Source organism: Accipiter gentilis, chromosome 14 (genome assembly GCF_929443795.1).
Source record: "Accipiter gentilis chromosome 14, bAccGen1.1, whole genome shotgun sequence".
Lineage (NCBI taxonomy): Eukaryota > Metazoa > Chordata > Aves > Accipitriformes > Accipitridae > Astur > Astur gentilis.
The window spans coordinates 15,328,931-15,354,495 of record NC_064893.1 but is presented as its reverse complement, the minus strand read 5'-3'; the positions used below and the strand labels follow the sequence as shown (position 1 = coordinate 15,354,495).

The following is a 25,565-nucleotide window of genomic DNA, read 5'->3' as shown; positions in this document are numbered from 1 at the left end:
TATCTGGAAGGGATTAGAAAATAATTAAATCTAACATCAGTAGAGTAAGGATTTAGTGTTTTCCGTAAACACTTTCCTTCGTTTCTCTTAAACGCCTATCCATGTCTCTATTTCCTTCCTGTTGGAGTGGTTTTCAATTCCAGCAGAAAAGCACTTAGTCAATCTCAGCTGGAACATACGTACACTTTGTGCATTGTTTGGGATGGGTACTAGCATTAGCATTGAGTGATGCAGGGCATTTTTCCTTTTCCTCTTTACATGTGTGCAGGGTATTGCACTGCCTTGGTGGTGCTGTCAGATCCTCTGGCCTAGAATGAAGGGCTGTAGCTGAAGTCCTGAACTTTGATCTCTTCTGTAGTAATGCAATGAGCAGTCACCAGACCACCAAGCTAGTCAATTCAGAGTTCTTTCAGAATGTACACTGACGTGTGCTTCCTGCTTTGGGTTAAGGAAGTAACTTAAGACTTGCCTTTTACGAGGTATACATTGTTTTAAGAACTGCCCAACATACTTTCAAATGGTTTTTCCATTAGTCAGAAGTGATTCCTGAAGTGCTTTTCTCACAGTTGACCCAGATCTGTTTTGCTTCAGGAGCTACACTCAGCAACAAGTTGAATTCTCCAAAATGGGTTTGAACCAGAGGAGGCTTTGTTCTCTATGCTGGGAGAAATTTTGGGGGGGCAAATTTCAATGATGAAGGAAAAGGAAAACATACTTGCTTGTTTCAAGTCAGGGCAGTAATTTCTGTTCCAGTGTGTGAGAATACAGTTTGTGTGCATCGCTTCACTGGTCAATGCACTGTGGATTTAACTTTTCTTTTATCATATTAGGAATACATTTCCCAGGTATCATTAAAGGGGTCCTAGGTTCCTGGGTGTCTTATAAATGCCAATTTATCTTTTCATTTTATTTCATTGACACTGCCTTCCACATGAGGCTTTTGACTGAAGTTTTTTATTACCATTGAAGGCAATAAAGTTATCTCTGCTGATGTCTCCCTAAAATCTGTAACTCTATGAAACTTTTTCTGATTTCTAATTTATCCCATTTGATACTGTAGTTTTCATTGCATGGTTTCACATGGTGCTCAGGCCTTGGGATTACATAATGTACTTTTTGTGAAAATGATTTGGTACCAGAGGAGAGGCTCAGAGTAGAGGAAATAATTAACATGCAAAAAACTTGAGCTCCAAAATAATTAGAAGCTTATTTCAAAGAGCTACCACCTGCCTCTCATTTTGGCTTTGCATTAGCTCTAAAAATGCCTTGTGGTTTAAAAGCGTGCCATAAATGTATTCATATAATGCTAGAATAACAAAACTACAAAACAACAGTAGCTGGACTTGTGCTTAGAAGTAACACTTTCTAGCTGAGGGACATTCCTCTTGAGACACAAGCTGCTGAAACTATGTAGAGTACACTAAGTGATTCCATCTGATCTGCAGAAAACACTGTGGGTTATATTTTCACTTTATAAATATGTCACTGGCAAAGCCAACTGGCTGCAATAAGCTTTCTTGAAATGGACATTTCTTGCTGAGTTTTTGGAAGACGGCATTTCTTAAAGTGAAACATAAAAACTCCATTCACTAGCTACACATTAAAAACAAATGGCTAAAGGAAACATGTTAACCTATAAAAAACTGGGAAATAAGAGTTCATACACAATTTAATTTTCTTTAATTATGCTTTATGTGTAATAGTTTGGATAATTGGAGTTTGAACCACTAGTACAAGCTAGTTAAAATCCAAATTTGCAAATTAGTGAGTAGGAACAACATAAATATGATGAACAAAGTGGTAGGTATATTAAGAAGTGATGCTGTGCTCTTAAAGGCAAAAAGAGTGATTACTGATTTAGTCTTTGGTGCCTTATATTTGTTTCGTCAACAGTATGGTTCAGTACTGCAGTATGCTTGGAGATCATTGGAGTGCTCTAAAGAACTTGTCACATTATGTCATGTCATATTCAATCATGTCACTACTGTTAAAACAGGAGATATTTTAACAATGATATTTGTGTGATTAGGGATTATGAATGTTAAAAATGAATGCTTCCGTGTCTGATATGACATGTAGCTTCATATATACTGCAGAAGGTGCTATTGTTTTTCTGTTCATCATTTTCATGATGTAATGAAATTGATAAGAATAAGGTTGATATTCATAATTTACATGAGAGCAGAAGCTGTTGCTACTTGTTACTTAAGTAACATCTCAACACTTCTACTGACCTTCACTTACTTCTGTTACTTGAATTGTAATATGTCTACTAGATTACCACTGCATATCAATTATATCTGCTCTAGTGTTTGTCTTTATATGTCATCAGAAGAATAGAAATTAACAACTTGTATGTTTTAGACAAGCTTAAACCCTGAAGGTTGTGGTTGGAAGCTGTCTAAAAGGTAGCTTTCTCACTACCATCAGTATAACCAGAAGTACTTGAAATTTAATTCTATTACAAAATATATTAGATTTCTGTGTTAGTAAGGGCATTCACTTTACAATTGAGTGTCTTTTATGATACATCAAGCAATATTTTGAAATTTTCAAAACAGTGGAATAGCAACATGGCAAAAAAGTAATTACTGTTATAATTTTTTGGTGACTTTATGCACAATTTTAATTTTGGAGGTTTCTTTTCTGGTTTTATCTATATCTTTCTAAGGAAGAAAAGATGAAGGATAAGAAGTCTAAGAAACAAAGTATAAATGTGTCCTTCTATTGTGCCTTTAAAAAAAGTTTTTCAAGCTGATATCTGTAATCTTTTTGTGTTCAAGTTTCAGGTTCCAGGGAGTTCCACTGAAGCTAGACATTGAAAGTTAAGGTCTTTAGGGACCTCTTCTGATTGCTGTGACCTTTCAAAGATAATTGAGTGGTGTTGCAATGACATCAGCCAGCTCCTTCACCACTTGTGGGTGCATCACATCAAGCCCTATGAACTTCAGTTTACTTTGTTTAAATATTCCCTAACCAGACTCCCTTCCACTGAGGATAAGACTTCCTTTGCTTGGACTTTCCCTTTGGTCCCAAGGGCCTGGGATTCCTCGAGACCAGTCTTACTAGCAAAGATGGAGGCAAAGAAAGCATCAAGCTCCTTGACTTTTCTGTGCCCTTTGTCACTATGGCCCCTACTCCATTGAGCAGTGGTCCCACATTTTTCCTAGTATTTGTTTGGATGTTTGTGTATTTGTGGAATCCTTTTTTTGTTGCACTCCACATCCCTTGCCAGGTTCAACTCAGCTGGGCTATTGCTTTCCTAACCCCATCCTTGAATGATTATACAGTATGTCTATATTTCTCTAGGTCACCTGCTCCTGCTTCCACACCTGTTACACTTTATGGCAGGGTAGTCAGGAGCTTCTTGTTTATCCTCATAGGTGTCTTGCTGCCTGCCTTTGCTTGACTCCCCACTTGTTAGAATAGACTGTTTTTGAACTTGGAGGTGGTCCTTGAATATTCAACCAGCTCTCTTGGACCCCTTTTCTCTCCAGGGCCATATCCCATTAGATACTTATAGGCAGATCCCTGAAGAGGCTAAAGTCTGGTCTTCTGAAGTCTAGGGCTGTGGTCCTGTTTTATGCCCTGCTCATTCATTATTATGCTCCTGAACTTATTCTTATCATCCTCCTGACCATCTCATAGTCACTGTAGCCAAGGCTGTACCCCAACCTTCACATCCTTCCTTGCCTGTAAGTATCAGGTCCAGCAGAGCGCCTCTCTTTTTGGCTCATCGGTCACCTGAGTTGGGAAGTTTTTGTCAGTGTGTTACAGAAACCTCCTAGATTTCTTGTGCCCTGCCGTTGTCCTTCTTACAGATATCAAGGTGGTTCAAGTCCCCCATGAGGACCAGAGCCACCAAATGTGAGGCTTCTGCCAGATGTCTGAAGAGTGCCTCATCTTCATCTTCCTGATCAGGTGGCCTATGGCAGACCTTCATATTGGTCTGCTCAATAATTCTGACCCATGACTGGCTCATCATCCGTCCCCAGGCAGAACTCCATGCATTCTGGGTGCTGTCTTGCTAAAAAGGGGCAACTCCCCATCCCCATCATGGCCTGCCCTTCCTAAAGGGTCTGGATACATTCATCTTAGTACTCCTGTCATGTGAGTTAGCCCAGTATGTCTCTGTGATCCCAGTGAGGTTGTAGCCCTGTAACTGCACACAGACTTCCAATTCCTCCTGTTTTCCCCCATACTATGTGCGTTATTGTAGAGGCGTTTCAGAGAGGCACTCAAAAAGGCCATGAGGGCTTTCTCTATAAGCCTGCTATTCCATGGGCACTTCCTTGCTTCGATTCTAGGGCTTGAGGTGATTCCACTTCAGCCCTATTTTGTTGATAGCTATTTCCCTTTAGTTCACATTATCCTGGGGCCTTTTGCTTGCTTACCCCACCTACCACTCCCTCACTTGATTGTAAAATGTCTCCCTCCCCTGGCATTCCTAGTTTAAAGTTGCTTTTACCGAGTTGGCAAGTGTCATGGCAAAGGTACTTTTGCTGGATTTAGTCAGAAGATTCTGTCTCTTCCAAACAGCTGTCAATCCTCAGAGGGTCACATGGTCATAAAACAAAGCTCTGCTGTGGATACCTGCTGTGTGGTCAATTGTTGGCCCACAGGATATACCCAGTCTTCCTCACGCCCTTCCCCTTCCTCAGCAGGATCAAGGAGGAAAACCACCTGGGCCCTTATGCCCTTAACCATCACCCCCAGAGCCATGTCACACTTGATACTTTCCAGGTCACCCCTGGCAGCTGCTAAGCTTGTATGGAGTTATTTATGTGGGGTGATGATTCACTCATTTGAAACTTTTTTTAAAAAATCACAAATTCAGGATGGTGTCCTACTATCAGCTTAACAGCCATCAGATAGGTACCAGATCTGTCTTGGCAGTGGGGAGGAACTATGCGACCTGAACAAGGGGAGCTGGAGGCCCCCCAGGGAGAAGCAGGTGAGCAAGACTGCTTCTGCCAGCAGTAGCAAAGCATTAGATTGGTTTTGCTCATTTGTATATTCATAGCCTTAGTGTGCTTCAAGTGATACTCTTTGAAATTGTATAGTTGCTACAATTATTTTATAAATACATTCTTTTTCTTTTTTTATTTACACTACTAATAGTTGATAGGGTCCACTGTTAGTGATGAAAAGCAGGACATTCAGAATTGTAGGAATCTTAATATTAAATAACTTTAAAATTCACAATGCATCTTGCTTTATTTTTTAATTGAAACATATAAGGTACTTATAGATCACTCTCACTAATTTCTGAATTGTATGTTAGTAAAGTCATTGCACTTTTCTTGGCTAGTACTTCAGAGACTCAGTATAAGCAGCAAACCAAATGTTCATTGTAACTATGATCAGCAGTTGCTGTAAGCTCTTTAATACCACATATTTCAGATACAGAACGTCAGCTACAAGTTATGAATAAGTCAATTCTGGAATGTGTCCCGTGGAGGATATTGTTTTGGTTTAACCCCAGCTGGCAGCTAAGCACCACACAGCTGCTCGCTTACTCCCCGCCAGTGAGATGGGGGAGAGAATCGGAGGAGTAAAAGTGAGAAAACTCATGGTTTGAGGTAAAAACAGTTTAACAGGTAAAGCAAAAACCATGTGCACAAGCAAAGCAAAACAAGGAATTCATTCACCACTTCCCATGGGCAGGCAGGTGTTCAGCCATCTCCAGGAAAGCAGAGCTCCATCACACATAACGATGACTTGAGAAGACAAATGCCATCACTCCGAATGTCCCCTGCTTCCTCCTCCTTCCCCCAGCTTTATATGCTCAGCATGACATAACATGGCCTGGGATATCCCTTTGGTCAGTTGGGGTCAGCTGTCCCAGCTGTGTCCCCTCCCAACTTCTTGTGCACCTCCAGCCTCTTTGCTGGTGGGGTGGGGTGAGAAGCAGAAAAGGCCTTGACTCTGTGTAAGCACTACTAGGCAGTAACTAACACATCCCTGTGTTATCAACACTGTTTTCAGCACAAATGCAAAATGTAGCCCCATACCAGCTACTATGAAAAAAAATAACTCTGTCCCAGCCAAAAGCAGCACAAGAATTTAAGAGGGTAAATGATTCTTAAAGATTTAATAAAGCTGCTTTATACAAATAATTTCAGAGGAAATGTACTAGTTAGGAACATTGAAGAGGGGTGTGTGTGTATATATGCCTATCTAATGTGTTTGTATACTGTAGAATATGTTTCTGATTTTATAAACAATAAATTCTAAGATTGAACAGAAGCCCTAGACCCTGCTTTATAATTTAAAAAGCCTGTGTAGAAAATCCTGGGAAAATCATAGCTCTAAAACAATTGGTCTCTTTCGAAAATGCTTTTGGAGGTCTATGTCAAACCCGTAATTCTCTCAAAAATGATTGCATTTAGACACAGGAAACATTTCCTCATTGACTTTTGCTGTTAACAGAGGTAAAGAGTTTACATTTCCTAGAACAATGTATGACTTTAATCTGCACATAGAAGAGGAAACATTTTAAATGTTTCAAGTTTCCAGTGTAGTGGTACAAACTTCAGAATGTTATAGATTAAACTTTTGAGACTTAAATCATCAAATTGAAGTTGCTAGCTAGTTACAAGTGGTCACTGGTTTAATGAGCTGCTATAAAGATGATATATTTAAATTTTCTCACTTGCAGTAGTAGAAAAAAAGCAAAGATATATTGGTTTGACTCTTACTACTTTTGAACAGTATTTTAATGATTTCCATGTTGAATTGCTTTTGTGTAATGTGCCAGTTTATTAGTACAGATTCTGATATTTTTCAGTTTAGGAAGATGAGTTTTCATTGTTTCTCACCTAAGTTTCTTTTTGAAGCCATCAAGGTTTCTTGATTAATGGAATACTTCTCTAATGTTTAATAAGGAATAAGGGATTTTTTAATGTTGAATAAAATTTTTTTCCATGTTTTAATTTATTAATTTGTCAATTGGAAATTCTATTACTACCTTGCTAAAGCAAAATTTCAGTGTTTGATATTGTCAGTTAATGTTATCCCCCAAAATGTATGCACTTTAGGAGTTTTCAAATAGACAAACCCAACAAAACTCCATAAAATAAGAATGACCTTTAAGGTTTTCAGAAAATGTCTATGTAGAATGTAAGGGAAGAAACAGGTGTTGTGATTACATGCTTGAAATGCCATCAGTGTTCCTGAAATTACACTGTTGAAATTGTTTTGCAGTTCTGTCTGTATAATCATTGGTGTGAAGGATTGAAGTATTTTAACTTTTCCACTAGAGACTGAAAATTCAACTTTGCCTCTACCAAATGAACAACATGAATTACACTTCCAGATGTCCTTCCTGTCAAATGGTTGATATTTGCAACAGGGTTTATAGAATATGTAGTGAAATATATGCAGAATCTGGAAAGAAGGGTGGGAGAACTTGATTTTTGGAAAATGGGAAAGTCTGAAAAATGGTTGAGGGAGGGCAAGTGGAAATGACCCAGCTGCTTTGCCTTCCTTTTGTTTTTTTTTTTTCTGTTCTCACCCTAAGCTAAATTTTTATTGTATGTTTTAATCACAAGGACAAGTAGCATGATGTACTGCTGACCTATTACACTACTATTTATTTTTAAGTAATTGAAGTTTCTATGAAGAATCAGTGAAGATGAACAATGTTTTGCACTGTACTTTACATTTGTTCCTTTTTCAGATACTGAATATCTCTGACCTTTGTTACCTTTATCTAAGTGTAGGAATGACGTTTGGGTCTATTCGTGTTTTGCTTCACCTTCCTATGTTAGAAAACAGTTCTTAAAGGATTGAGGATGGAGCTTAGTGAACAGACAATTTGTTTGGGTCTTGCATGCGTATAGAGTAATTCCTGAGACACAATGGAGTATTTTAATGGAGGTGAATAGACATTCTGAATTACAAGTATTTCATGTTGTGTTTGCAAGATGGGGCCTTATCTCTGAATTCAGGAGAGATACTTCTATCAGCTTCAGAAGGTGTTGGTCTTACTGGTATAGCTGTCTTCGAATGCATGCAAAATATTGTTTGATTGAATTGTTATCCCTGCATATGAAATGCGAACTGCGTAATCAGTCTCTGATCTTGGAAGTCTTCCAAATGAGACATTGAATTTAGATTGGTGTATTTGAGGCATGACAAGTCATGTCTTAAGTCATGTCTTGAGGCTGCTGAATAATGGACAAGGCTTGAAGTAATTTACTCCAAGCTGAGGGTTTTTTTTTTCCCCCAGTCTTGCTGGTAACACAGTGGGCCTTTTTTGTTTTTTTTTTTATTTCCTTGAAGACAGAAAATGTGAATGCAAAGTGTGGAAAACATTACCATTGTATTATTCTCACAGTAGTACATATTTGTAGGACTTTCTGTTATGTTCCTTAAGTAGACTTGGAAGAGTAGAATAGGTTATTTTTAAACCACAGTTGTTATGACTGCTTGTAATGTGTAGAGGCATTTAAGAACCAGAACACTTTGGCATTTTGGGAGTATTGAAACATTTCTGTAAACTGAAATTGTAATAGTTATATCTTTAGGAATTTTGGTTTGAAATAAAGTATCTAATTCTTTTTTTGCTCTTAATATATTCTGAATGCTATTCCCCCAAAAATCTAGTTTGTTTATTTTAGTAAGTAAGCTTTTATTGAGGTTAGAATATTTAGTGTTCTTCCTCATAGTAAACACTCATGTGAATTAAAATTAATTATTTTTGTTAGGATTACTTACGAGTACAATTTTAATTTACTAACAACTTTAGGATTAAAACTATATAAATAACATTGCTTTGTTTAATTTGTATTTCTTTTCCTTACCTTAGGTCGAGATTTGATATGCATACAGTCCATGGATGGGATGCTTATGTTGTTTGAACAGGAAAGCTATGCTTTTGGCCGTTTTTTACCTGGTTTTCTTCTGCCTGGTCCCTTGACTTACAACTCTCGGACAGATTCTTTCATTACAGTGTCTTCTTGTCGACAAGTTGAGAGTTACAAGTATGTATTCATGTTTAGTAATTATCGTGTATTTTGGTGCTATCATTTAGTATGTAAACAAATTAAGTGATCATGTCTAACTTTTATTGCCTTTACTAATATTGTATCCAAAGCAGGTGATAGGTAGTTGCAGGAAAGAAAAATAAAATGTTCTGTATTGTTGAGTGATTACCATCTCTGTACAGTCATAGAAGAAAGCACACTGTGTCCCCTGAGGACTTTATGGTCCTATTTTATTTGGATAAAGGTGTTAAGTTTGCTAGTTTATCAAGGCACATCAGGTTGTCCTGCAAGTGCCAGGTTTTTCCCTGCTTTAGTTTAATCTGTGCTTTCAGTGTTGTCTGGGCTATACCGCTTGAGCAAGATGTTCCTTCCAGTTATTTCAATGGAATTTTTATTTTGATGCAAGTAGGTGTTAGTCTGGTGAATCTGTTCAGTTTTCAGAAAAGATTTGAGACAGGGCTTTGGCTTTTGTGATCATAGGATCCTCTTGAAGGAATGACGGCTGGTGGGGAGAGATGGAATCCACCTGACAAAGCTGCAGAGGAGGCTTGTAAACCTCCTTGACTGCTAGACTGACAGATAGGTGCTAAATCTAGGATGTAAGTGATGGTATAGGGTATAAGGGTCAAGTGCACCAAGGGGGATGCTTTCATAATACCTTAGAGGAAGTGGGATAAGTGGGGGCCCATATTAAGTGCATATTTACAAACACTTACAGCCTTGGAAACAAAAAGCAGTTGTGTGTGCAGTTAGAGATGTGACAGGGTAGCTTGCATGACTAAGGTGCTCTAAGTGACTCCAGGCTCTTCAGGAAGAAAAGACAGACGTGGGAGGATTTGTGTTCACCATGGAGGGAGCAGCTTGAATACATGGTGCTCTCTTACAGAACCACCATGTTGAGAGTTTATTAAACATCCATCTGTTTAGAATCAGATGAATGCTTGAGGAGGGGGACGTTGTGGTGGATGTCTGCTGTGAAGCCTTTTTTAAACAAGAAGTTTCCTAATTGCAGGCCCTTGTTCTCATGGAGGACTAAAGTCTGCTGGGAGGGCAACACAATGGACTTCAGCAATGTGGAAGGTTTCTGAGGTGTGTTAGGGAAAACTTTTTTTGATGCAGATGCTAGACAGCCTGGCTAGGGAAGATGCTTTGCTGAGTCCACAACTCAGAAAGAAGAAAGAAATGTTTGGAGAAGTAATAGTCAGCATCTGCCGTTGAGTGTTGCAGACATTGGCTGCAGTGACCATGAGATGGTAGGGATTAAGATCCTGAGAGAAGTGAGGAAGATAAGCAGTGGACTAAAGACTGTAGATTTCAAGAGAACATACTTGGGCTTGTTCAAGAAACTGGTAGGCAGGATCCTGTGAGAGACTGCCCTGAGGGACAAAAGGGCTCAGGAGAGCTGCCGAATCTTCATGGGTAACTGTCTCAAAGACTAAGAACAATCCATTTCAATGTTCAAGAAAATAAGAAGTAGCAGAAGGCAGCTTGACTGGACACGTAGCTCCTGACTGAGTTCAAATGGAAAAAAGAAATGTATGAGATGGAAGTTAATATGGACTACTAAAGAGGAATATAAAATATCATGTGGGCATGCAGGGGATGGGATTGAGAAGATACAAGCTTGGTTAAAACTTCTACTGGCAGAGGGTCTGAAGAACAAGGACTTCCACAGATACCTCAGATGCAAAAAGGTAGATCCAGGAAATTGACCCAGTACTGAACAGATTGGGCAACATTAAGAAAGGTGTGAAAAGACCAAGGAACTTAATGCTTGCTTTGCCTCATCCTTTCTCCATTAAAACTGACAAGGTCTGCTCTTATGCTTTTTGCATCTCTGTGCCTAGCAGTAAATTGGGGTGGTGTGGTGTTTGGGGTAGAGCTACTACCCATGATAAAAAAAGAACTAAAAAAATGGATGAAAAAGTGGCAGAGCTGTCAGGCTTACAGAGTAGTAGTTGTCTGCAGTTCTAACTAGCAGCCATATATGAGTGATGTTCCTTAGGAGTTGATACTGGAGCCAGTATTTCTGTAACATCTTCATCCTGGACAATAGGACAGAATGCATGTCCTGAAATTCAAGGACAATGCCAAATTGTAGGAAGTGGCTAATATACAGAGGGTAGGGCTACCATTCAGAGGAATCTCATCAAGCTGGAGGAATGGGCTGACAAGTATCTTTAAGGATTTTTTCAGACGTAATCATATTAAAGAAAATAAGAATGCCACTTTTTATAGATTATGCCTTGGGAATCTAATCTGGGGAATGTTAATCTAACACAATACTTTGTCACACTACCCTGCTCTATCACTGAATTTCTCAAGCAATACTCTTTTTTTATTATGCTGCTTAAGCTTGATCAGATGGTTTTTAGATTCTGGATATTGCATGAGCAGATTATAGACATCGTGTATTGTTTTCTTAACACAGGAGAAGATGTATATGTTGTAAGTAAAAGTAATTTAATAGAAAATTCATATTTTTCCTAAGAAAAAAATCAGAATAGGATTTATAATTATTGGTAATAAATAAATATTTTTTCTTTCAAATTATTATCTCATGTATTTTCATTATATTTAGATTCTTGACTCTTACAACAAATGTGGCTAAAATCCTTCCTAAGTCTGTCACTGATTCACAAGTGTGCTGCCTTTATTGTAGGAAGGTGTAGTTTTAAAGGAACTCTTCACTTGGTTATTGGTCTTTAGTGCCAAGTGTTAAGACACTGTGGTACTAGTCTCTAGTGTGTGTCTAAACTATTAGGACATTAGAATTAGTAATCCTTCTAAAGTAAAGAAAATAGACATGGTAAGAAGAGAAGAGGTTATTTTTATGGTATTAAACATTTTTTTTCTCATAGTAAATGAAAAATACAGCAGTTCTATCTAGTGTTTTTAGCAGAAAAAGTTGCCAAATTTCAAATTACCCATCTTCCTATAGCTCATACAGACCAATGCCTTCATATAAAAGCAGTATTCCCTGTGTTGATTCTGAATTATTTCAAAGTCTAAAAGCAAAATTTGTCCTATTTAAATGATTGAATACTTCATGTGATGGCTGAATTGAGAGTTTGTGTTGGTCATCTGTGGCTTGAGATTTTTGTGATGAAAGACTTGTATGCAGTATGTATGGTCAATCCATATTGCTGTTCAATGGGAGTTTGGTTTGAAAACTGTATTAGTCCCTGATAAAATGACAATGTGCTAGCCAAGACTATCAAAATATGGTGAAAAAAGAAAATTTTATTAGGTCAGAATCTGCAACTTCTCTTATAAGATGTGTTAAACTGAAAAAGGGAAGTGAATTTGTTCATATAGAGGACGCCTAAAGGCATGATAATTGTACTAAAAGCAGCTTATTTAGTATTTTTAACTAGGTCATAGCATTCACCTTAAGCAATTAAATTTCTTACTCCAAGTACATAGTTTACTTCTGTAAGTAACATAATCTTAGAAACTAAGAACCTTCAGTAGCAAGCACCACAATACATGCATCTGAAATGGGAGGGTTGCTGGTTTCTTCATTTTAAATCTATAACTTTGATAATATACAAAAATACATACTTTTATTTGTTAAATTGGAACATTCACAATTGTGTTGGTTTGACCTTAGGAGCTGATAGTACTCCATGACTTCCAGAATTGAATGCTACCTTTTTGGATAAGTTTTTTGCTGTTTTTTTGTTGTTCTTGTTTATTTCACTTTTGTAGGAAATGTCAGTATTTTACAGATTATGTAATGTGCATACATGGGAAACAGGGTTGTTCAGTAAGTTAGAACACCAGCACAAATTCAGGAAAGAAATAGTTACAGAAGAGTCAGTGAGGACACAGTTTGAACATTGAGGATTGCATAGGTGTAAATGAGGATGGATAGATGGTGTGGAGGTTTTAAGGTAGTTGACATCTTTGTTCTAATGTCTTCATTGCCAATTTTTCTTAGTATGGTTGGTTGGCAGTTACAAAATAATAAAAAAACCCCAAACCCACAAACCTCCCTTCTATTGCAAGATGTGCCACCTACTGGCGCCAGTTTACTGTTGTCTCTTGGATTGGAACCGCTTAGTTTACTTAACGGATGTGCTTTAGAGTGTAACTATTAAATATAGCAGATTGTATTTCAGGGTAGCTGAAGAAGTTTTTTTTAAAGCTTAATAAGAGCAAAAAAGTTTATTTTTTAGTAGAATCCTATTTTCACAATTTGATAATATGTTGGTTTCTTGCTTCTGTCTCTGTGGTCCAGATTTCTTTCCTGTAATATATTTAGCTGTTGAATTTATTTTAACTCCAGATAAAATCTGAATAGAAATGTTTGTTTTCATTTCTGCCTTTACATTTAGCTGTTATCCTATAGTGATATTTACCTTAACACCTTTGCTGATAATAGATGTGTTTCAGTAGGCTTTCTAACAATCCCTTTAGACTGTGCTTTTACTGTGTATGTATACTCATAATATGATAATTATATTTTATTTTTTATTTAATGTAAGGGTATTAACTACAAAGATTTTTTTTTTTCCACTTTTTTAAACTTCCTATAACAGATACCAAGTGCTGGCATTTGCGACAGATGCTGATGAAAGACAAGAACCAGAACAGAAAAAACTTAGTTCTGGAAAAAGACTTGCGGTAAAACCAGTTTATTTTACATAACCTGTATGGTACACTGCATACATGTTAAAAAGACCAACGCTAAGTAACGAATGGAAACATTGTCTGCTGACAAAGGACCTGATCCAATGGCCATTAAAGGCAATGGAAAGACTCCAGTAGATTTCTATTAACGTTTTTTTGGGCCTCAGTTGTTTAAGGTTGGGCCTTAAAACTTACTGTTGTTCTAAGGAGGAAAAAAAAAAGATAGAACTCTTTACTGGAGATAACTGTTTTTAAGGCAGTCTTTGTAATGCAGAACCTAAACTGTAGTAAAATAGATAAATAGATACACATGAAATAGTACTCATGTTTTTAATTTAAGTCTATTTGTGATTTTGTATTGGACTTACAAAATTAACCTCATTCTACTTGGGGAATCCTTTGTACTTAGAGAAAATTCAGCAGTGAAAAATGTTTCCATAGTCAGTATCCTGGACTCTTTTTGTCAAAAACCTGTGGATTCAACCATCTTCAGGAGGTCCCTGTGACTAAGTTTAATGTTTGAGCTGCCTCCTATTAAGAGGAAGACAATTTCATTCTCTGTGGTCCTGCAGTAGAATTGCTTGTCTGCTAAATATACTGTGTAAAATGCTAGCTAGATTCAGCGTATTTCAGGTATGACAGTAAAATATTGGGAGAGCATCTTCCTTCCAGTGGCTAATCGCAGAATTTTTTCAAACTGTAAGTCAGGCAGAATCCTACATCTTGAATTAGGAGAAGACATAGTTTTTAAATAAGAAATTTGGAAGCTTTATCAGATATGCTGCAAATTAAATACATTTTTTTAATCTAAAATTAGAAGCATACATGGAGACAAATATAATAAGCCTGGCTTTTTTTCCCTTTGACTTTTAAGATGGCACTTCCAGCTTCATATATCAGATACGCCAGTAAAGAATGCATTCTATGTTCTTTAAGCAAAATGATTGATACTGTTCATATAGGAAGTGCTGACAGTTAAACTTCGATTTTTTTTTTTTTTTTTTTTTTTTTACTCCATAAATTCTGAATTTCTGTTTAACCACCTTGGCAGCAGTAAAAAGCAATTTTTGCATGTGTGAATGAGTTGAAATTTCTCAGAGGAGCTGAAGTAACAAACCAATGAAATGTATCAATAAGCAGTAGTGTTGTTTAAAGGAGTAATGATATAGGCAAGGCAGGATTTGTAAGTGGTTGCTTATTATATCAGGGTATGTAGTTGGAAAAGTAAACAAGCTATGGTATACACAAACGTTCTTCAAATTGAAGGATGTACGTTAGTGACTGCAAGCATGAATATTGGCTTACAAACCTCAAACTTTGTCTATTTTTCCTTTTACATGTATTGGTAGAATAAGTTACCACCTTTCACTCTCTGACCTTGCCCTTAATCTGGGGAGATGTACAGAGGCAGATTTAAAAGATTCTAATATTCTGTTCTTGGATTTAATAGTTGAAGTATAAAGCATTTTCATTTTGAATGGGATGTGTATTTTAAAATGTAAATATACTTAAATGAACTGCATAGCCATCAATCATGATTATTTTAAAATGTGGATGTTTTTGCTGCTTCACTTGCAATAAGGAAAGTTACCAACTGCCTTTAAAATAAGAGGATAGCTCTCTTTCAAAAAAAGACCTTGATTTTGCTTTTCTATCTATGTTAATGATATTCATGTAACTTGATGAGTTCTGAGCCTTCTCCAAGTTTTGTCTTTAATACGCAGCTGTCAACTGATCTATGGAGTATGTTTTTTCATTTGAAGGTGGATTGGGTTTTAAACATCGGAGAGCAAGCACTGGATATATGCGTTGTCTCCTTTAATCAGGCAGTTTCTTCTGTTTTTGTGCTTGGTGAGAGAAACTTCTTTTGCCTTAAGGACAATGGGCAAATTCGATTTATGAAAAAGCTTGATTACAGTCCGAGTTGCTTCATTCCTTATTGTTCAGGTTTGTAAAAGGAAAATTCAACTTTACTTTAGCTTGGTTACTTTTACAGCTAAGATTTTTTTTTTTTTTTCACTGAATAAATATATTTTTCTGAATAAGCCGTTGATTTGTAGAAAATCTATGGAATCGTAATTCTCTTTTTGGATGAAGCAGGTTTATTTTCAAATGTTACTTAGTGTGAAGTTTCATAATTTTTAGAATCTAAATAAGTATTTTCTCATCACCAAATTGAGGTACTTGTCTAGTGTTTGAGTAAGTTTGCCCAGGCTACCAAAGCAACAAACATGAAAGAGTGAGAGAGTTTGGAAGAGTAAACTAGTGTTTGAGGACCTTCTGTCATTTACTGATAGTTAAAAAAAAAATAAAATAAAGTTTACTGTTAGGAGATGAAACTAACTTATTATGTTGTGTGGAAGCAACTGGGTTAGACGTCACTATAGAACTACAGATTCTTAATATCTATTCTATATTAATGTTTCAAAAACTATCTGATAAGTTTTTACACCATTTTTTATTTTAGACTTAAAATATCATTTTATACTTTATGAATATGATTTTAACAATCTTCACATTTTATACTTCGATTTAAATTATATTATAAATAAACCCTATAAATGCATACATGTTTAATCAGTATTCACAAGTCAATGAATTAATGAAGAGTATAAGTAGTTGATATTTAACCAGTGTGTATTTTGTCATATCTATCCTGGCATGCCAACATGGCAATTATGAGTCTTTGCTCATCATGTTTTAAATTACCAAACATGGCTGGCTAGAACCTTGGAAAGTTGTGGCATGTGTTGTGTAGTATGCAACTGAAATGGGTATCCATAATTAATCACATATGTCCTTGGTTATTGTCAATGTAACTTTCATAACTTTTGACACTGTAATTATAATAAATTTGTTTATAATAAGTAATGGCTTAAAAGGAAAAAATAGTGTAATCATACAAGCCTCCAAGAAAAGTACTGGCTTTTGAAAATCTTTCATCCTAAAATTGTTTTTATATCTTTAACAGTGAAAGAAGGAACAATAAACACTCTAATTGGAAACCATGGTAAAATGTTGAATGTTTATCAAGATGTTACACTGAAATGGGCCACTCAACTTCCCCACATTCCTGTATCAGTGAAAGTAGCAAATTTACAGTAAGTAACTTGTTAAAGTTTACTTTTTTCAGATTAATTTCCCATTGTGAAATTTGCTTCTAGATCCTATTAAACACTTCTGAGGTATGTAACAAAGTGACTTGTAAAAGGAAAATTCAGCATTTTTTCTTTCTTTTGTAAAATATTCATTTCATTAATGAGCATACTGTTAATTCTAGAAGAATACTAGAATTCCTATCCTGTGCTTTAGATTTTCGTTTTTTCTTGAGTGAAGGTATACCTGGGCTCTCATACTTCCAGTGGAGTAGTTTCTTCTTTAAAAGAATGAAAAGTGAAGCTTTGCAGTCTGGTAAGATCCTTCCCTGAGACAGGAAAATAGGGAATCTCACTGGAAATCTGTTCTTCATTAAGCATTTAAGAGCATATGAATTCCAGAGACGATTTGTTGGAACAGATTATTACACTCCAATGTTAAACTGTAGAAATTAAGGAACTGTTTAAATTGTTGAGGATTGTACTGCAACAGACCAAAACTTTCTTTAAAATACACAGACAGGTCACGGAAAAGCTGGCTGGGCAGGGAGATCAAGTGTAGAGAAATTGTGACATACTGATAACTTGTGCTGAGTCTGTCACTGAAATAAGCAAACTACAGAAAAGTTCAGCTAGTGTTTTTCAATCCATCTGATGCCCGTACTGTGTGCCACCAGAGCTGTGGTGAGTGCTGTCTGCCCAGTGCCTGTGACCATATGGGATGCAGTAGGAGTGGCCTTGTCAGGAAGATAATTTCTGATCCCCAGCAGGTTTGTGGCTGTTGTGCCAACATACACTGGATTGTTGAATACTTGATGATAAGTCACACGTTTTATCTCGTAACAAATGAAAATACAACGTCTGACTAACTAGCTTTACTGACTTCTGCAGAGTAATCTGAGGGATGTTTGTGTTGTGTTTGATACTAGTGGTTACTTAATGATTTTTTAATAATTTCGAATTCAAATTGTTTTTAGACTCTCTGGAGAGAGTTGTGCTGGCTTTCATCCAACAGGTCTTACAAGTAAAATATAATGAATAGTGTCAGTGGGCCAGTTAGTATAAACCAAAAGTTAATTATGCAGGATATGACAGTACATGTTTTGAAGTTCAGAAAAATATTTGTGTCAGAAAAAATTAGAAAAAAGGCATTGATTTTTACAACAGTGGATTGTACTGACTTCTGTATGTACCATTATTTGTTTGGAAACTGGTGTTATTGAACCATCTATTTCAATAATGCCTCTAAGAAGTGTATGCAGATTCTGGCTGTTTCATGTGAACTTTAACACTCAGTAGTTTGATCTTAGTGAGAATTTTGAGAGCCTACTGATTTGTCCCGGATCATTTTGCTAGTTAGATTTGGAATTCCTGCAGACCTACTAATGCTAGGGTTTGGTTTGGGGTTTTGTTCTGTAGAGGGTGGAGACACAGCAGTCTAGTTATACAAACTTCTTTATAAACTTTGTACAACTGCTAGTAAATGAAGGAACGTCTTTGTGTCTAGACCCAATGACCTGAAAGGCAGGGAGAAGTCTAGGGCATATGTATTTCAGAACTATGCTTCTGTCTTTCTCTTTAAAAATATGTGGTATGCTTTTACTTCTTTCTGACATTAAAAATAAATACAGGCTAAACAGCAAAAACTGTGGTAAAGATTATAGAGGTAGTAATTTGGCTGAAACAAAACATACGTTTTTTCTAAAATAAAAAAATAAATTTGAAAGGGAATTCTTTGCGAGCCAATGTGATAATTATTTTCTAATACTCCACTCAAGAGAGGTCTCAGTCTCAATTGGGGCCTGTGGGCACTACTGTAACATAAATAATATTAAGTACTTTAATAAGCATAGAGTTGTTAATCCTACACTGCTGAGAGATTGAAGTGCCTTAAATATGACATATGTCAATTAATTACTTTCACATCCTTTCAACTTTTATTGCAATAATACTTACAAAGTAAATGGAGTGTTCTGAAAACAGTTGTCTCGACAGATCATATATATTCATCTGTATTTTTTTGTTGGCATAATGTCTATTATTTCTAATGTAATAGCTCTGGCTTGCTGGATAAGAAAAGCATTATTAGAAGCTATTTTATATAAATGCCTTGGGGCAGGGGTAGTGATTGCTTCATAAAGGCAGTCATATACTTTATCCTATAATCTTGATAGTCTACTTCTAAGATCAACTGTTCAAGTGCTTCAGAGAATTCCAGCTAAGTAACTTGTGTTTCTAGTGTGTGTCTCCCCTTATGCTTTATGAATTGATTTTTCCTCTTATAATAATGTGAAATGCAGTATTTTCCTATTGCAATACCAGTAATGTAAATAATGATAATAACACACTACAACATGCATAAACTGCATGATTTCCATCACATATTTAGAAACATGCAAGGAAAAATGAATCAAAGGTAAGTGGTTACTTACAACATTTTTTGTGAGGTGTCTCTGCTCTCTAAAAGTGATATATTTTTAAGCCGTTTAACTACACTTTTTTGCCTTCTCTTAAAACCTGAACACTCTCTGTCAGGAGGTTGAAAATTTCCTATAAAAGCTTCTGATCAGAAAATTGGACTACAGGCAAAAATTTGAGAGTTTATCTCATTCTGGGTTTTACCTGAAGATCTCTATAACTATGATCAATGAACTGGAAGTTCAGTTCTAATCATTGTTATAGAAGTTAGTCCCTTATTTTGTTAGAAGTTTGTTTTCTAGTTCTGTTAATGTATAGTAGTTACTAACTGTTCATGACATTGTTTTAATGTCCAGGGGACTCCTTACACTGACAGTTTGGATTAATTTAAACTGCTTGAGGCTTCGTCTCAGCACAAATTCATCTTCCCACTGATAAGCCTCCTTGGACAGTTATATTTTTGCATGCCCTGTGTTGTCATCCTTGAAGTTACAGCTGTGCAAAAGCATTCTCACTGAAAGTCTTGAAGGAAATGGTTTAGGTGTTCTGCCTGAGTTGATTAAAAAACCCCAAACAAACCTGAAAAAAACCAACAAAAAAACCTTTTCTAGAGTGGTTTGAAGAGAAACTGTATATATGCAGCAGTTAGAACAGCTGAAATCTGGGAAGTTACACAAAGGAATTACAAGAATTCCTACTCTACTCAAATTTTCAGTGTCAAAATGGTAATTGTGAGCAGCAGTGTTTGCTTGGTATCCATCTTTATTATATAAATATCTTCTCAGCATTGACTTCAAAGTCCATTCCCTTTTTTCTTGCCCTTTAGTTTCCATTTTTCTGTTTCATCAGAGACCTCTTTTCTAAGACCTTCCTTGTACCTCCACATCTCCTTTGCAAAGGAAATTTCATGAGCATTATCTCTTATGTTTATAATTCTCAATTCTATGAATTTGTCACTTTTTGATGCTTCTTGAGATGTGTTACATTTTTCTCTCTCTCTGTCTGCCCCCCTCATAATTCAGGTAATTGTGTGGGGAACAAGCCCATAGGAATGTGGCTCCTATGTAGAGTTCCTGTTAGCTAAAGCGCCTCATATGAAAGTAGTTTTTTTCCTGTTGGTGGGAATTTGAGCCTGTACAGGCAAGTGACTTAATGCTCCCCCACGAAAAAGATGGGTTATGTTTGTCTGAATCATCTGAAATAACTTGTTCAGAAAGTAGCAGAAAGTCACTTTTTAAGGGCCCATCACAAGTCGTATTTGTTTTTCTGTGCCTGAGTTATCCTATCTCCATATGCTTTACCATAAAAGGTCCTTGGAGTAGAGTAAAATACTTAGACAACTACTTTTCTATTTATTTGACACTAACTCACTTGGCAAAACTATTCCTAAGAGTACCATGTTTTAATAGCTGATTGATTGCACTATTACTCTGACCTGGCTGGCCTGAAACTAGAATGTTATGTTAAGGTGCATTCAGGCACAATAACACATGTTGCTAGCCTAAGGGATATTTCCATCACAAACATCTGAAATGCCACTGTGGGTTGGGTTAAAACCACATAGATAAGAGCATTATAGCTTGGATGTAGTCTCAGGAAAGGGATTTCTGCTTTGATCGCTTCCAAGTTAAAAGCTTGTTTTTATGTTAGGAAAGCGTAAAGCCTTTAAATCAGGGACTTTGTTTCTCTGAACATTTTTAAAGTTCACTAGTCATAATTTTACACAGTCTTCAAGTTATATCTGATAAGCCTGTGAATGCTGAAAGGTAGCCTGACTTTTTTCTTTTAAACTGAAATAGACTGCAAACTTCCCCAAATACCTCTTTTTTCAAGTCAGTATTTTGTGATGTCCCTAGAACAAAGATGGTTCTTTGTGCTTTCAGCTATTGGCTAGAAATGAAGTCTGGTGTTATCTATATGGCAAAAAAATGTTGATTTAATGTAGAATTTATCAGCAGGCACAGTTCTAGTAGTAAACCAGCCTTCTCTCAGGGTTTAGGTGATGTATTGTGGGAAAGATAGTTCTTCCCTCTCTGTTTAATATATTGGGGACTCTTACTACTTTAGGCACCAGTTTGTCAGTAAAATTCATGTTTAAATGAAGGGTATTTCCACCTTCAGCCATATTGGAATTTGATTAGAAATACCCCAAGGAAAAAACTTTAGAGTCACCTGTAGTGCTTGTCTATAGGTAATCGGATGCTTTGCATATGTGGTGCCTCTTGCTTTTAGGAGCTACATCTAGGAGTTAGAATACAGGAACCAACTTTCTTTTGTGAGCCTTTATATATACTACTATATCTGTAAGCAAGAGGACTGTTCTTCACGGAAGAAAGATTCTTGAAGCAAATAACCCACAAAATGCTGCGTATGCCTTGTAAAATGTGAAGTTCCTTTTATTACAAGGGGTTGACAGGTATGGACAAGTTGGTGAAAATGACTAGAATATTTGCTTTCACCTTCATTTATTTGACAGATAAATATAATTTTACTTGGTAATGGAACAGCATGTTTTTTGAAGAGGAAATTTAAAGCAGTCTGGAGAGTTTTTTTGTGCAGAAGTAATTTATCACCTCTAAAGAATAAGAATTTCTGAGCTTCTTAAAATATTAAATTTCCAGAACCCAACTTCTTAGCTTGAGTTAAGCTAATAAATAGATTTTCATTATTTGAGATGGGGAAAAAATAATATTCTTTTTAAACAAAAGTAACTGTTAAAAAGCCAGGAAATAAAAGTAGACTTTATATGTTCAAGATGGCAAGCAGGGCTACTTAGTAAGCTTTATCCACACTTAACTCTTTATGAACTTCAAGTCTGCCTAGGTTGATACTGAGGAATGATCCCATAAAAATATCACAAGGTTCCATGTATTCACCACTGATTCTGTTTTGCTCAGTTTGCAATCAAAAAGTGATTTTTTTTCCCTGCTAATTGCTAGCATTACAACTGTCTGTGGTATTTGAAATTTTCTTAGGTAATTTTTTGGTTATTGCTTCTCCAAGTATGGTCACTGCAGGCTTGACTATAGGGGTCATGCCTGAACTCCTAACATCGGTGTTGTGAACCACCAGCCCATTAAGACTGTATCAAATAGTAATGTATTTATCAGCCATCTCTTAAACCCAGCTGCTGGCTTTTGGTGTTCAGGTTTTGACTTACCCTGTTACGTATTTGATTATGGAGTCTACTGAATTAGAGACTTAAAGTAATAAATTTAAATTTGCACTGTGTAGGCTGAGATGCAGGAAATAGTGCAGCTTACTGAATCACTTCAAAGTTGCTGATTTAAGATGCTATAGTAGTGTCCGATTTTCTTACTACTTATAAGACAAAATAAAGTAATTCAGTAGGTCTAAAATTTCTAATGTTGTTCTTGTATGAGTCCTTTTTCCCCTGGCAGAAATAATAAAGAAGCAGAGACTATTTGACTAATGAAGGTACTGAAAATTAATCCCCACTTGTGTTATGGTTACACAGGTACATTACAAGAGAGTATCTTACAGTCTTTTTAAATACTTATAAGTTAGTTTTGGAGACAGTGACTTGTAATTTACTGAAGCAATAGCCTCTTGCTATGTGCCGAGTTATTGTTTTACTTCTAGCTCCCTCTTTCCATTTCTTTTGCATCTTTTCTGATAAAAGCATGTGTAATATGAATAACAGATGAGTAGTGTTAAAAGATGTGTACAGTTTTGCTTAGTTATCTAGTAATTTCCAGCCCGTTTTGATTGAAGGTAGTGTCTTTGACTTTTCTGTTTTGCCATATACTACTACTACTACAAGTATGTGGCATTCATTCTTTATAACCAGGGATGGCCACTTAAGGATACTTACAGAACAAAGTGGGAAGTTTTTTTGGCTTGATAGTTGTGATGGATTGACCCTGGCTGGATGCCAGGTTCCCACCAAAGCCACTCTATCATTCCCCCTCCTCAGCTGGGCAGGGGAGAGAAAAATATAAGAAAAAGCTTGTGGGTCGAGATAAGGACAGGAAAGATCGTTCACTAATTACCGTCACGGGCAAAACAGACTTAGCTTGGGGAAAATTAGCTCAATTTATTACAAATCAGCCAGAGTAAGGTAATGAGAAATAAAACCAAATCTCAGAACACCTTCCCTCCACCCCTCCCTTCTTCCCGGGCACAACTTCACTCCCGGATTTCTTCACCAAGCCCCCGCAGCGGCACAAGGGGGACGGGGATGGGGTTTACAGTCATCACATGTTATTTTCTGCCGCTAATCCTCCTCAGGGGGAGGGCTCATCACACTCTTCCCCTGCTCCAGCGTGGGGTCCCACCCACGGGAGACAGTCCTCCACAAACTTCTCCAATGTGGGCCATTCCCACGGGCTGCAGTTCTTCATGAACTGCTCCAGCATGAATCCTTTCCACGGTGTGCAGTCCTTCAGGAGCACACTGCTCCAGCGTGGGTCCCCCATGGGTCACAAGTCCTGCCAGAAAACCTGCTCCGTGGGCTCCTCTCTCCACAGATCTGCAGGTCCTGCCAGGAGCCTGCTCCAGCGCAGAGTTCCCACGGGGTCACAGCCTCCTTTGGGAACCCACCTGCTCCGGCATGGGGTCCTCCACGGGCTGCAGGTGGATATCTGCTCCACCGTGGACCTCCCTGGACTGCAGGGGGACAGCCTGCCTCACCATGGTCTTCACCATGGGCTGCAGGGGAATCTTCGCTCCGGCGCCTGGAGCGTCTCCTCCCCCTCCTTCTTCACTGACCTTGGTGTCTGCAGGCTTGTTTCTCTTACATGTTCTCACTCCTCACTCCGGCGGCTGTTTTTCCGCATCCCAACTTTTTTTTCCTTCTTAAAAATATTATCACAGAGGCGTTACCACTATCGCTGATTGGCTCGGCCTTGGCCAGCGGCGGGTCCGTCTTAGAGCTGGCTGGTATGGGCTCTCTCTCGAACACAGGGGAAGCTTCCAGCAGCTTCTTACAGAAGACCCCTGTAACCCCCGCCGCTACCAAAACCTTGCCACACAAAACCAATACAATAGTCTGATGTACCACCTTTGAACTGTTAGTGTTATTGTTCGCCTTGGCTATTTGAGGACCATGGGAGCAACAATGAATGCAAAAAAAATTCCTGATGCTTTAACCCTAGGTTCAAAAGAGTATGTGAGGAAGGGTTGGGTGGTTTTTATGGCTTAGTAGTTTACTGTGTATTCCAGTACTCTGTTTCTGTCCACTCTCTCCCCATCAGTCTGCAGCTTGACTGCAAGGCTGAGAAGTATTGCTCTGGTGACTCTAACCAATAAATTGTCCCCACACCACCTCCAGTGCACTTTAAGCATAAGCCAAGTGATATGTGCTGCTGCACTTCAGGATTGCTAATCGGTTTGTGTTTTGAAGGGAAACACATTACTGAAAGAGACATTTATTGTGTTTATTGCACTTAAAAACAATCCCATCTTTACCCCAACACCGAACAATTAAGAATTTTACAGTTACTAGACCATCCATGGAGAGAATCACTTTTTTGCCTTCCAGAAAAATGTTTAATACAATACTCCTTTTGGATTTTTCTGATTTGTTAGTATTCCGTAATATTAGAATGACTAGTAAGAAATATGTAGTTGGTATCCTTATTTGTTTAATGAGGTAGAAAGTCCCTGGAGATGGTTGTTCTCTGGCTTCACAGAATCAAGACTTGTGTTCTGTGTGTGAATAATAGCTTAAGCCTGACATAGTTAACGTGCTTGTAATTTCGTGGCACTTTATCTGAATAAGTTTATATATAAATCTCTGATTCAGCAACCTGTCTCCATAAAAAAGAGAACATAAGCTAGTGTTAAATTCTTTGTTTTGACATAGGATTAATTCCCAGATTTGAATGGATACATAGCCCAACAGACTGGTCAGTTTAATTTAAATGAGGCACGTGAATCAAAAGACTGGAGTTCAGAATTCTGGTGTATAGCTATTTGTTGAAGTTGTGCTTTATGAAGTTTTAGCTTCCAATATTTTTTAAAGAAAATTAAAATCTGCAGTCAATTTGCAAGTGCGAAAATATTGGCCTGGTCCAGATATGAACTTGAAATGAAAACTTGTTTTCTGGCACAGAATCATAGTACATTGGGTGGTTAGATGAACGTATTTTGTGTAGCTGGGCTCTCCAAACAGTAGAAAAGCAACAGGAACTGAATTTAACTGGAAAAAAAAAAAAAAAAAGAAATATTGTAGCTGTATTAAGTATATAAGGTGTAAAAGTGCAATCACATATAGGGTGGAGTCAAAATAAAACTCCTTTAGTTGAATTTTTTAGCGATCCAGATGCTTGAAAAGACTTTGTTCTTCATTCCAGCCCATCTGTTATTCCTTATTATAACTGACATCACCACAGCTACCACAACTGTTAAAGAATCACCATATAAAAATGGCAAAACTTACATATAAAACCAGCAAAACTTAGCA

The 25,565-nt window shown here is 37.1% G+C and overlaps 1 protein-coding gene across 2 annotated transcripts in view; it reads left to right on the top strand.

Annotated features, from left to right (window-relative positions):
* BBS9 (Bardet-Biedl syndrome 9) overlaps window positions 1-25,565 on the top strand; it is a 314,570-nt gene that overhangs the window by 21,097 nt on the left and 267,908 nt on the right. For both annotated transcript variants that reach the window (XM_049817185.1, XM_049817186.1), the window contains 4 exons: window positions 8,813-8,987; window positions 13,535-13,619; window positions 15,389-15,572; window positions 16,597-16,726. In XM_049817185.1, the coding sequence (XP_049673142.1) occupies window positions 8,813-8,987; window positions 13,535-13,619; window positions 15,389-15,572; window positions 16,597-16,726 (574 nt within the window). The remainder of the gene's footprint in view (window positions 1-8,812; window positions 8,988-13,534; window positions 13,620-15,388; window positions 15,573-16,596; window positions 16,727-25,565) is intronic.